Raw genomic sequence first — 13,087 nt, forward strand, 5'->3', positions numbered from 1 at the left:
TTAAGGAAAAGACTGGTGCATTGCGCAATAATCTAAAGTTTCTATTTCTCTTTCAGTAATAACAAGCATTTGCCGCCTTTAACTTTGCTTTTATTTCCATATCAATTTCGTTTTTTCTTGTTACCACAGAACTTAAATACTTAAAGCTATTCAAATTTATTTCCTCCTATTTCTATAATACATTCCAGGCATTCCTATTTCTACTGCTAACCATATATTTTTTTTTGTTTTTTTCTGAGAAAAATACTTACACAAACATAAGTCTTGCTTAGAAAATATGAGGTAGCAAATCATAAATTTATTCATATTTTAGGAGCCCAATTATCAAAATAAAATTAATGTTGTGTTCATATTTGTTTTGAATCTCCTTAAAGTAAAGAAACTATTCACCTAACAGTCTCATTGACTCATTTTTTTTATATTTCAAAGTTTTATATTTATTTATTTTTTGTTTTTCTTATTTATTCATTTTTTTTTTTTTGGTAAAACGCGTATTACATTCGAAAACTCGAAATACTTCTTTTGCACGACCACTATGCTATAATTTATTGTAAGTGATATAATGACCTGATACAAACATGTGGAGAATCTATCCACTGATAGAACTCCAATAAAATTTCTAGAGGAGAAGATCTTCTTTTCAGACGCCAAGGAGGATTATTAGGTAGTGAAAGAAAAGTCAGGTTTGAAACGAGTGGGTTTGGGTGGTTGAGAAGTTTATCATGGAAGGATTGTTATCTCGTTCTGGCCAAATGGGCAACGTTTGGGACATTGAGGTCCTGATGGATGACTTGATTTGTGACAAAGTAAGGAGCATTAAGGATTTTAGACTGTAAGGATTGGATTCAGGAGGAATTCGATGGTTTAGTGGAGCCCCAAAGCTCTACTCCGCATGCCCAGCTAGGCCTTATAATAGTCATGTAGATCAGTCTTTTGTAATGGATTGGAAGTTAGACGTAAAGTAAACCGTTTGTCTAGTAAATGTTGTAATAGTCGAATTCGAAAAGTAGTTTCCTATCTTTTCAGTATTGTATGAGCATTCGATGTCAGTTGTTTGTCCAGATGTAGTCCTAAGTAACGGATCTGTTCGACAGGAACAAGTGGGTTATTATTAAAGGATACTGTGGGGCATGAGGTCATGGGTTTATGACGAAGGGTAAACGTGATTTGGTGGGATTTATAGGAATTTATTTTAATCCTCCAGTTTTGTCACCATTCTTCAAGGGTGGTTATGTGGGATTGTACGATTTGGGTTACAATGGAAGGATTATTATTCACTGACAATAGACATGTGTCATCGGCATATGTGGTGAGAATACTGTTAGAATGGGTTGGGATGTCAGCTGTAAAAACTGTATAAAGGATAGGATCAAGAATACTACCCTGAGGTACACCAGCAGACTGAGGAAAGAGGGATGAATAAGCTCTGTTGTGATTAACTTGAAATAATCTGTCGGAGAGTTTGACATGTTAATTTTTTTTTATATTTAACACATCATGAATACCCCTGATGTAGAAAAACAGGCTTATTTATGTTAACTGTTCAGGAGGCAGAAGATGAAAGGTAAATGAAAATTCGGAAAGTTTTTCATCCTGGGACGGTGGAACTAAACATGGAGTCTCAAGATGCTCTCCATGATTAATATACTCTTTCCAGTCGAATGAGATAATTATTTTAAATCACGAATAATCTCTCAAATAATGAATAAATTAATTGTTGAGGACGCTTCGAATAAAAAATAAGGGATAAAGTTTTTTGTTATTCGTTAGTTAAATAAATGGTTAGGAATAACGCTCTACACCTCACCTAGATTATTCATTTTCTTATCGATTTGTAAGCCATTGTGATCGATAGTCATTGTTTTTCTTTCTAGTTGTGCATTTTTTATTTGAATTCTGAACTTGCAGGTCCTATCAACCTTTTTCAACATCACTAGTAGTCAAAGCGATATTGGAAAAGTAGGGGAAGGGTTTGTAATCTTTAGCAATCAAGGTAATTTCTGAAAATATTTCTTTATTACTAGAAAACAAAATTTTCTACAATTTATTTCCGTTACTATACTACGACCAACCTCTAAACCGCAAGAGAGCTTATTAAGACCGAATCCCCTAAAAGTGACATAAACAAACGCGTTTTTATGTATTTTGCTCATAATTCGAAAACCAAGTATTTTTCGAAGATAAACAACCTGGCAAAATTACTTAAAATATGCATTTAGTGTAATTTGATTCACGTACTAGTGATACCGCTAGAGAGCGAAAACATTTTACAACATTTCGGTTTTTTACTTTATATTTTCGTTGTGAAGCCGCCAAACAATGACATGCTAAATCTGAAATTCGGATTCAACCCCCCCCCTCCTCCCAAAAAAATGCAAAATCATTGTGTTAAAACGTACAATTTTTTAATGAACACGAATCGTCTACTTTAAATTTTTAAAGAAAGGTTTTCTGCATTAAAAATTAAAAAAGATTTTTTTGCGAAACGGGTGAATAACCGAAAAAGTGTCCAGATTTTGTTTTCTTTTTAAATAAAGGCTACTGGTGCTGTTAGTGATATTTGGTAGGGGAAACAAGTCCGGCAAGTGGGGTCTAATGGTCCTTTTTGCCAACCCCTACCGGCTACCTAAGTTGCAGCCGCGTACTAACCATGGTGGGACTGTCAGGATTCATTCATTGGGACCGCCGAAAAATGAATGTTAACTACCCCAGGAGGGAATCGAACCCACAACGTTCCGAACCGAGCGCTTTGGGACCTGCGCCCCAACCCGCACGGCCGTCACGTCCCTAAATAATGCTTGGTCCTCTGAAAAATATTTATCAGCAGACCTCAGATTCATGTTAAAAAAAAAAAAAAAAAATTAGGACTTGGACAAGTCTTACCAGTCTGCTGCTGGCAGCTCCACCGCGTCATGTCTGCCTTGTACAGTCCCATTCATTGCCGAGAAGCAGCTACCTAAAATGTTGCTCCGTACCACATGCCAAGAGCAGCTTAACGCCTGCCTTCACCTCATGATATTGTGTTGTAAGAGCTGTAGAATTTGCAGTTATCTATTGGTCCTTCTCTTCCATCTGTTAGTCTATCTTATACCTCTCCGGTGATGGCTTATCGAATTTCTGGATTATTTCTTTCTAAGGTGGCAGCCAGGGCACTGGTCTCTTTGGTGGCTTCATTACGACTTTGAACACTCTTGATCTCAAATATTTTTTGGGATTTCAGTTTCCTCCTTTAGGTTCTTGTATGTTGGTCTGCCTCTGTCGCTTGGCCAATTACTAAATTTATTTTCGAGCCGAGGTAAAAATAAAGTTGTGCTATAGGTTTTAATTTTTCCATTTAAATTCAAAGCACTGTAAACATGAGATTTTTTAAATATACGATTACTTGTAGGATGTCCAAGTGACTGATAATCGTAGAACAATGTTCATTAACATGAAGTGCCATCTAATGTGGTTAAGACCTAAGTGAAATCGTAGCTATCAACTGCGGCACAGGTATTGAAGCCAGTGGGGGCTGAATAAAATTGTCAATTATTATTTTTACAAACTACTATAACTGAACAATGATATTGTAAATATTATTTCTCATATTAACTCTATTCCTAAGTGCCACATTCCTCAGGTACCAGACGAACAGAGGCCGAACGAGTGGTAGCTGCTGGAGACATGGAAGCCATGGCTGAGATGGTACTTGCTGGAGAGGGAGAAGCACTTCTGGACCTGACGAGTGACAACCCTGACGTGCAGCTGTTCATCAACAACGTTCCTCAGTACATGGTAAGTACTACTAGTGGTATGTAATGGTAGTATTCTATACATACTATTTAATATACTATATAAATGTAGTTCAACAAGTGGTATATAATGGTAGTATACTATACATACTATATAATGGTAGTACAACTAGTCTTCAGTCTCAATAATTGTTTGGATAGTTATGAAGTGAAAAAAAAGAAGAAGAATACGCTACAAAAACGTTATACTATCCAATGTGTTAATTATGGGCCAGTAACTGAGAACAGTTAACATGTATAGGGTTCTTTCTCTGTTCTATTCAGACTCACTTCAATGTGAATATTAAGGATCCCAAATTATATTTACTGTGCTAAAGTAAAAAAGTAAGGAATAAATATGAAATAAAATCAACTTGGTCAATTTTTCAATTAATGTTTTCTAGGAATAGTTTATAAATCATTAATTTCTTTTAAGGAAAACATTAGAATATAAAGTTTTATAAAATTAAATAATTGTCTTTGATAAAATGGAGACAGTTGTTAGTACGAAAAAGGTAAAAACAGTGAACATTATTTTTTTAGAATATTTAATGCGTACAATAAAAAATTGACTGAGAATTATTTGTAATTCGAAAAACTAATATCAACAACAAAATGAAAGCGACTCTCAACTTATATTTTTATAATCCCCTTCCTGATCATTTCTGACATACTGAGGAGGGAGGTTACCTGGGGGTAATCTGGGTATTCTGTAATCTGGGGTACCACCAGGTAACCTCCCTATTATATCCAAGATGGAAGGTCAAGTTTTTATGTCGTGGGACCTCCACAGGCATAAAAGTCGACCCCCCAGACCGGTTTCGAACCGCTTAACTCACTCTGCTAAAAATGTCTCCAGTAACTCTTTACTACCGAATATGGCGTACTGGATTCCACGTACGAAAGGAATCACCGCCTTCTGGCATCACTCGCAATCGTCTTGAAGTCTCCTAATAATATGCAAACATTAATTTGTGTCAGTATTTTCTTTATTTTTCTCTCATTAAATAAATAATACGAATTTCTTCAATTAAGGTAATGAGCCCTTTTATTGAGGTGGCCCTCGAGCGCCAGTCGTTGTAGAAATGAATCGATAGTGATACTGCGGTTGAAGGGCTCTCTGGAGAAGACGTTCCCGAGTGAAGAGGTCCGCTGCCCAAAGAGGTTAATAAATATATTATGTCGAGGCAGATCGATATGGCAAGGACAATACCGCTTAGTTTAACCTTTCCAGCCGTTCGTGACGCTTATAGGCTACCTTTCACCAGTGAGTTATATTTTATCCTTTAATTTTTATTATTATATGGCGTTATACCATAACGCCATTTTTCGGTTCCCAAAAATATAGCGGAAATGGTTATTGGTCTATCATATGATGATAACAGGCTTGGGAACTTTTGAAGGGACTCCAGCAAGGACAGTAAGACCAAAAATGAACTTTCTGATTGTAAGGTTAACAGAAATGGATTAATGGATTTCAGATTATCCCATGATTGACCTCGTTCATATCTTGATGAGGATCATATCGACAAATCAATTATTGCGCCTGATAATTTTCTTCTGTATTACTTTCACTTCCCATATATATATACATACTAAGGGAGTGTTCCGATCGTGCAATATTTCGAATTCGAGTTTTGAGGTCAGCTCAGTCCAGAAAACCTCGTCTCGCAAAATGGTCTGTGAACAAAAATGGAAATACAATGAAAATGGATCAAAACAAAAAAGATGTTGCTTCTGAAAAGCGATGAAAGGAAAAGAAAAAATGTTGCGGTGCACGCATCACACAGCTCTCACCCAGCACCTCCCCTCTACTTAAGTTCTCAAATTTTGCTTATTATTGAAAAACTCGTGTTCATGTTATCGATATTTTTGTAATTAAATTCCAAGGAAACAAAAATTATGAGCAAAACATTTTTTTTATATATAATAATTCGTATTTTATTTTTTGATTTTTGGAGGTTGGAATGATGAATCTAAATTTTGTTCCTGCCAAGAAAACAACGATTTAACCAAAGATAACGAAGCCGATATGCAATCGGGAAAGATCGGGCGGTTTCGGCCTTTCTCGTTCGAATCTGATTTTTCGTTTTTTCTCCTTTAGTTATTCAACAATTATTTAATATTTTGTATCTATTGTTTATTATTGCTAACAAAGAAAACTGTTCATTTTTTTCAAACATTTTTGCGAAATTCGGCATTTAAGTCCTGTTAGATTATTTCAATGAGGATAATTCCTATCTGCTATTACAGAATATTTGATTCTACAATGGAATGGCCAGTTTAATCAAAATCGTTTTAGATAAAATCGATAAAATGTTAAAAATTTATTCCATAAAGTGGCACTTCCGTTCGATAGATTGTATCGAAAATGTTACAGCCCCATCCCAGATCATTTACCCGCCCTAATTTTGTAATTTCAGTATAGTACAACTATTCGTTTTTGAGCTAGGTTGTTAACAGACCATTTTGCGAGACGAGGTTTTCTGGACTCAGCTGACCTCAAAACTCGAATTCGAAATGTTGCACGATCAGAACACTCCCTTACTATATATTCCATATATATATATATATATATAACAAGTGTTATATGGCTATTTATGTGATGATTGTTGAAAGGTCGTCTTAGTAATGGTCAAGGAAGATACCAAAATAGCAGAAAAAATAAATAGTCCACTAATACATGTAAACTAATAAATAGTTTTTTCTGCTATATTTGTAACTTTCTTTATCGCCACCGGGACTATCTTCCTACAACTATAGTCAAATTTATATTGCTTCATGGCCCGTTTGAGTGACGGTATTCTGCAGTGGTAGTACTGTCACGAAAATAAGACATTGGATAGTGTCCTGACCACATGCTGACAGTAAAACGCTTGTCATTGCTTGTAAACAGGTGGTCCTTTATAGCTTTCTCCTAATCACCATTACTTATGATGGGGTTAATAACTTTTAATAAAATAAATTTCAAGTTCGGAATTTCATTTTCAAGTTGGTCGGTTGTAGCAATCTGCGGCAAAATAAAGATTTGTACAACTGAGATTTCTCAAAGAGTTTAGTAAAACTTCGGTAACTTAGCGACCTGTTTCTGGTCTACAGTTTTGTTAACCAGGTTACCAAGTTTACCTGAAATTGAGATAACTGCTAAACTCTACAATCCCAATCGCTAATGTTAGAAATTGTGAGTCCAATTAAATTTAAAATTGATTGAACGGCAGCTTTAGACAGTAAAAATAGCTTGAAAAAAGTCTTCATCCGGCCACTGTAAAAAACTGTTCGGTCGAGGACGAAATACTTTCTTTTGACATTATTGCCTAATTAACTAATTCTTTAGTCTATCGAATTGTCTATCTCCATCAAATCCATTTAATTTAATTTGGATAGAAACGCAATAAACACCTTCACTAGATAACAGATCCAGCTGGAAGTATGGAAGGTTCCTTATATGGTTACCTACTTAAACGTAGATTTGCTCTAAATCTCAGTTTAACTGTTTATCATTCGCCACTAAAGTTTACCGCCAGATTTGAATGTTAACTTTTTTGGTGCAACGTGTAATTATTAATTTTACTCAAGATTAATGAAATCGTAGTACAAATTTAAACTTTGAATGTGTAACTGACACTTAACAAACTGCCATGACTGCGTTTATCGTGGAGCTCATATATTAGCTGCGATACTGACTGCAATGGCTGAAAACTGTGCGATAGTTCACTGCCTAGGCATAAAGATGAAATTTATAAAACAGATTAGCCAATGTTATTTTTTTTTATCATAGTCCAGATAGGATTATAATGAAGTATTTAATTATAGCAAATTTTTGGGACTACCTAGTGGCCCATCATGTAACTAACCATAATATATTTTAGTTAAACTTAAACATTGATGTTGAATAAAATTGTCTATATCTTGAAGGAATGCTTAAATAGGGCAACATTCCAGTTAAGTTACTACTTAGGTAGCATTAAATAGGGTCACCTACATTCCAGTTAAGTTATTTACTTAACTAGAATCTAGAGTTAAGTTACTGCTTAACTAGAAACTACTTAGGTAGCATTAAATGAATCCAGCACTTTAAAAATCAATATTTTATCTTGTCTACATGGCTTTATTGGAGTATAAAGTTCTTATTTTTTGGGGAATATTGCAGTTTTGAATCATAGGCTTAGTCTTCCATACGTTCACGTAAGAAAAAAACATAGTGTCTAAATTTGTTTATAAGAATTTGTATTGAAATTGTCAAAATATAAAACCAACAAACTATACAGCTTTATACAATAGTATTAAACCATCAATCATAGCGTGAGATAAGAAAAAATCGTTATTAATTTCCAAATTATTCTGATCGCGTTAGATAAACAAAATGTGACCCTCAGAAGGTTAGCAACATTGAGAATCGAATACAATTCCATTATTTATTCAATTTGAAACTGTATTGAGTGTTGAAATATTCTTTGCAAAACTTTATTTGGTTGTGATTCAAAAGTGGAAAACGTCCGTGTTGTATTAATTGTACATGGACTCATTTGAAGAACGAAGTGGCTTGAATTATGGAAAACGTCATGAATACCTCCGAGGATCGATCAATACTATCGAATGGAATCAATCTATCAGTCCAATATGTTTTTTTCATCGTCGAGTTTGGTTCCGAATTCAGCACAGTTTAATAAATATGACAAAATAACATATAATATACAGTCAGAATAAAAATAAAATAAAATGTTTATTTGTAACTCTTTTAATTATTCTTTGAAGAGACTGCAACCACTTATAAGCTAAACCTATACAATGTTTTAATTTTTTTTTTAAAGATGATTTAATACACGTAAAATACAAAATGCAGCTAAATAAATAACAAAAACTAAATTAAAAATTGAAATATATATAATTTTCTAAAGACAACTAATGATAGAATAATTATATATAATATTATATAATCATAATACACAATTTATAATGATAATATATAAACTTTTATAAAATATAGTAATGAAATATAACGAATGGATGAAAGAAATACGACTTATAAAGATCTTAATTTACATCTAACAAGTTAATAAAAAAATCAAGCTAAGAAGTTACTAAAAATTGTGAGAAGTATGGAATGGACTTGACTAAAAATAATAATATAATATAACTAAAGATATATCTCTAATTAATACAATAAATCTAATTGTAAGTAATATATATGTAGCTAGAGGTCTATTTGGAATTTAATGGAATCGAAATCACTAAGTGAAGAAAAGAAAAATACAGGTTGTTATTCAGTAAATAAAAATGAGTTATTAAGGATCATTTAACCAATAGAGTATTCAGTCAAACTATTTCTAAAGAGATGGTCGGAGGTACGATCATAAAGGAACACAGTTAGCAACTATATATGTATCGACGTTTAGTCCCACTTTGCAGGGCTGGGTTAAAAAGATACAAAACAACTAAAAATATGTTGATAATATAAGGTAATAAGATACAATAAAGAAAACTAGGCTGGGGTTAAAAAATGCGAAATTATAAGTGAAACATTAATTAAAAATGAACAAAAAGATGTACAATAATAAGTATATATAAAATATAAAGAACATAGACAATTATATTTAAAATGAACAGGAGGCGTAATAACTCGTAAAAATATAAAAGTAGATATGAAAGAAATAAAAAACAAAAATTTGTAAACACTGAGAGACAGAAAATTGAGGAAATAAGATGAGAATAAATAAACGTCAAGAAATAATAAATACAAAATATAACAATAAAGAACAAATAAAAGGTTTAAATTGTTTAAAGTGCCTTTCCCAAATTGATTCCTAAATAGTGGTAAAGAAAAAAAAAAGATTAATTATTAAAAATAAATTCAATTTTTTTTCGAACATTTTGTAAAAGAACTATTTTCTTTTCTAAATGAATTACTGTTTACAAATCTCAATGTGATTTTATACAAGTAGAATATTTTAAGGGTGGTAGTAGAGTTGCAAAGATTTTGATATTGTCTGCTGTGCGTTGTCTTTTTCAAAGTTTTTGATTTCTCGCCTGTCTAAAGATGTCATAATGAATAGCGTGAAGTTACTAAACAATGAATAAATTAGTATTTGGTTTTCATTATTTATTATTCAATGTATTTATAAATCGTTATCTATTTCATTAAATTCTTATTCGAATTATAATATCAAAACTAAGTGATGAGTTGTTGACTGCAATGATAATTCCTAATACCATGCAACCCAAAAAGTAAGTTCTATTTTTTTTTTGTTTGATATGCTCTTGTCACACCAGTTTCTTGAGTAAGGGAAGGACCTCATTTTTCACCTGCTCGTTTGAGCTGAATTGCCAAGTCGGAATGTTCCATGTGTCGAGGTGATTATGTTAGATGTGACCCTAATAGATAATGTTAGGTTATGTTAGATCTGACCCTAATAGATAATGTTAGGTTAAGTTAAATGTGACCCTAATAGATAATGTTAGGTTATGTTAAATGTGACCTTAATAGATAATGTTAGGTTATGTTAAATGTGACCTTAATAGATAATGTTAGGTTATGTTAAATGTGACCCTAATAGATAATGTTAGATGTGACCCTAATAGATAATGTTAGGTTATGTTAAATGTGACCCTAATAGATAATGTTAGGTTATGTTAAATGTGACCCTAATAGATAATGTTAGGTTATGTTAGATGTGACCCTAATAGATAATGTTAGGTTATGTTAAATGTGACCCTAATAGATAATGTTAGGTTATGTTAAATGTGACCTTAATAGATAATGTTAGGTTATGTTAAATGTGACCTTAATAGATAATGTTAGGTTATGTTAAATGTGACCCTAATAGATAATGTTAGGTTATGTTAGATGTGACCCTAATAGATAATGTTAGGAACCCTTGTCCAGGAAGCATCGACAATGAATGTTCAGGTCAGGTAAAGTAGTTGATTGGGAGGTGATTAGACTGGATGCACCAGCTGTAAATTCCCAAAGGATGGCAACCTCGTCCTACAGGGTACTATTCCTGTAGGTAGGAATGCAAGCCCGGAGGATTGCCAGCCGCCGGGTAATGCATTAAGTTAGCTTCGTCCTCCCGAGTTTTAGACCTGTAGATATGAAAGTTACTAAACTACCCGCCGAGTCCTGCGAAAGGATAAGTACTGTCCTAAGAAGTGCTGTAGTACTGTCCTAAGAAGGTACTTATTCAGTACCACCGGTGTGGTATTAATTATACTAACGATACAAAGGCCGGTGAGAGGCACTGCCTGTAAGAACTTTTTTGTGATTCAGTATATTCTTTTTTTTTAAACTTTATTTATTAAATCTACAAATTTACAATTATAATACTAATTATATGTTTATATATAATATTATAAAATTATTTACATTTTACTGAATAAATAGCTAGAGAAAACGTAGGTTGAACTAACTAATCCAGCCGGAATGGCCCCTCCCCATTCCTTGTTAGCCCCTGGCAATACAGCCGCTAGTGTATAACCGCCTTCAGCGGACCAAGACTATTAATCTTATAATGCCGTAAGGCAAACAAAGATGGAATTTGTATGTAATTAGTGTATATATTCCTTAGATGTAAGTTGTATATAATTGTATATGTTTAAATAAATAAAATTAGGAGGTAAGAAAAAAAAAAAAAAAAAAAAGTTGAACTAACTGAAGTTCTTCAGTTCATCCAACGTCTTGGTGGAAAGAGATGGCGGTGTTCGTACTCGCTGTCCCTAATAGATAGCGCCGCTACACACTATTGTTGTCTGGGACCACCTTAACCTAACTTGGCTATATAACTCTTGAAGAGCTAAGGCCTCGGAATGTTTTTATTTCTGGACAATTAAAAATATTTAACAATCAATAAAGATTAAAGCTGTTAAAACTGATTGAAAATTCTTAACGATTTCACTATTTTCTCTGTACCGAAACGCAGGTTTGATTCAGGCAAAGGCAGGTAGCTAAACTATAACTTCACCGGACAACTTCCAATCAGTCACCCTACACATCCTTCCTGTGAGGTGGCAGGACAGGAAAGGCTCCAAAAACCCAATATAATATTAACATTACCCTTTAACTCCTTTTTTCTCTTGCACCTCCTCCCCCTCCTATTTTACTATTTTTCGATTTCTGAACGTTTTTTTATTATTTACTATTATCTTTCGTCTATAACTAATAATTGTTATATTTTCTCTTCTGTGTTTAATCAATACAAGGAGGCCCCTCACCTGTAGATATTTTCTAGTAGAATTCGTATGGAACGGACACATCAGATAAGTGTTTCACCGTATACCTTCAAATACCATTGGTATAAAAAGGTAATATTCAATACGTAATGCAATCTATTTATTTAATGCTTTTCTGTTTTAGAGGAATTGAAAAAAAAAAAGCGGACGACAGATTTTTTCTCATACTTTTCAATTTTGTTGATAGGATTATTGTTATGTTGCCAGGCTAAGATCGAACGAGTGCACAAGTCCTCCAGGGAAGGAGATCTCCGCGGCGTTCGTACCTCTTTGGACCGCCGCAAGTACGCAGTGGCCAAGGACAACAGCACCAGCCTCAAGCCAACACCTCTCCACGTCGCGGTGCTCTTTGGCAGGACCAGTGTAAGTGCTTCATCTGCCTTCACTTATTTTATTATAGTAAATATATCTCTATGCTACATTTAACATATGCAACTCTATTATAAAACCCGTAGTGGTGTACGGTATCATGATATGAACTCTTACTCACAAAAAAATTGAAAAATTGGAATACAAAGTTCTCAGAGTAGTGGGCTCAAAGCAGGACACGGGATCAGGGATCTAAAGAAAGAAGACGAACGAGGAATTTATACCAGAGGCGCAGCAATTAGTCGCCCTTGATATGAAAGCAAAGAGGTCTTATTGGGCAGAACAATGGCGACAAGCCACTAAACTACCTGAGTGCGAGTGCCTCGGTCACAGGAACCAGACCGAGAGGGAGGCCGAAACATAGATGGGTGGACAAGATCAAGAAGGGCACAGCTGAATACTGCTTAATAAACTGGAAAATTACCACCCAAGATAGACAGAGGTGGAGGCGGCTAAGGAACTACAAAGTCAACAGAAAAAATATATACTTAAGTATTAAATACTTTTAAAAATTGGACAAGACCACTGATGGGTCAAGACAAGACCGCTGATGGGTCAAGACAAGACCGTTGATGGGTCAAGACAAGACCTCTGATGGGTCAAGACAAGACCTCTGATGGGTCAAGACAAGACCACTGATGGCTCAAGACAAGACCACTGATGGCTCAAGACAAGACCACTGAAGGGTCAAGACAAGACCACTGATGGGTCAAGACAAGACC

General features: G+C 34.1%; 1 protein-coding gene across 4 annotated transcripts in view; it reads left to right on the plus strand.

The window, feature by feature from the left end:
- LOC106688424 (uncharacterized) overlaps positions 1-13,087 on the plus strand; it is a 124,742-nt gene that overhangs the window by 91,190 nt on the left and 20,465 nt on the right. For all 4 annotated transcript variants that reach the window (XM_067048138.1, XM_067048139.1, XM_067048137.1 and 1 more), the window contains exons 12-13: positions 3,620-3,774; positions 12,204-12,359. In XM_067048138.1, coding sequence (XP_066904239.1) covers positions 3,620-3,774; positions 12,204-12,359 — 311 coding nt within the window. The remainder of the gene's footprint in view (positions 1-3,619; positions 3,775-12,203; positions 12,360-13,087) is intronic.

The sequence above is a fragment of the Halyomorpha halys genome, unplaced genomic scaffold (assembly GCF_000696795.3).
Source record: "Halyomorpha halys isolate HHAL.00 unplaced genomic scaffold, Hhal_1.1 Scaffold1127.1, whole genome shotgun sequence".
NCBI lineage: Eukaryota > Metazoa > Arthropoda > Insecta > Hemiptera > Pentatomidae > Halyomorpha > Halyomorpha halys.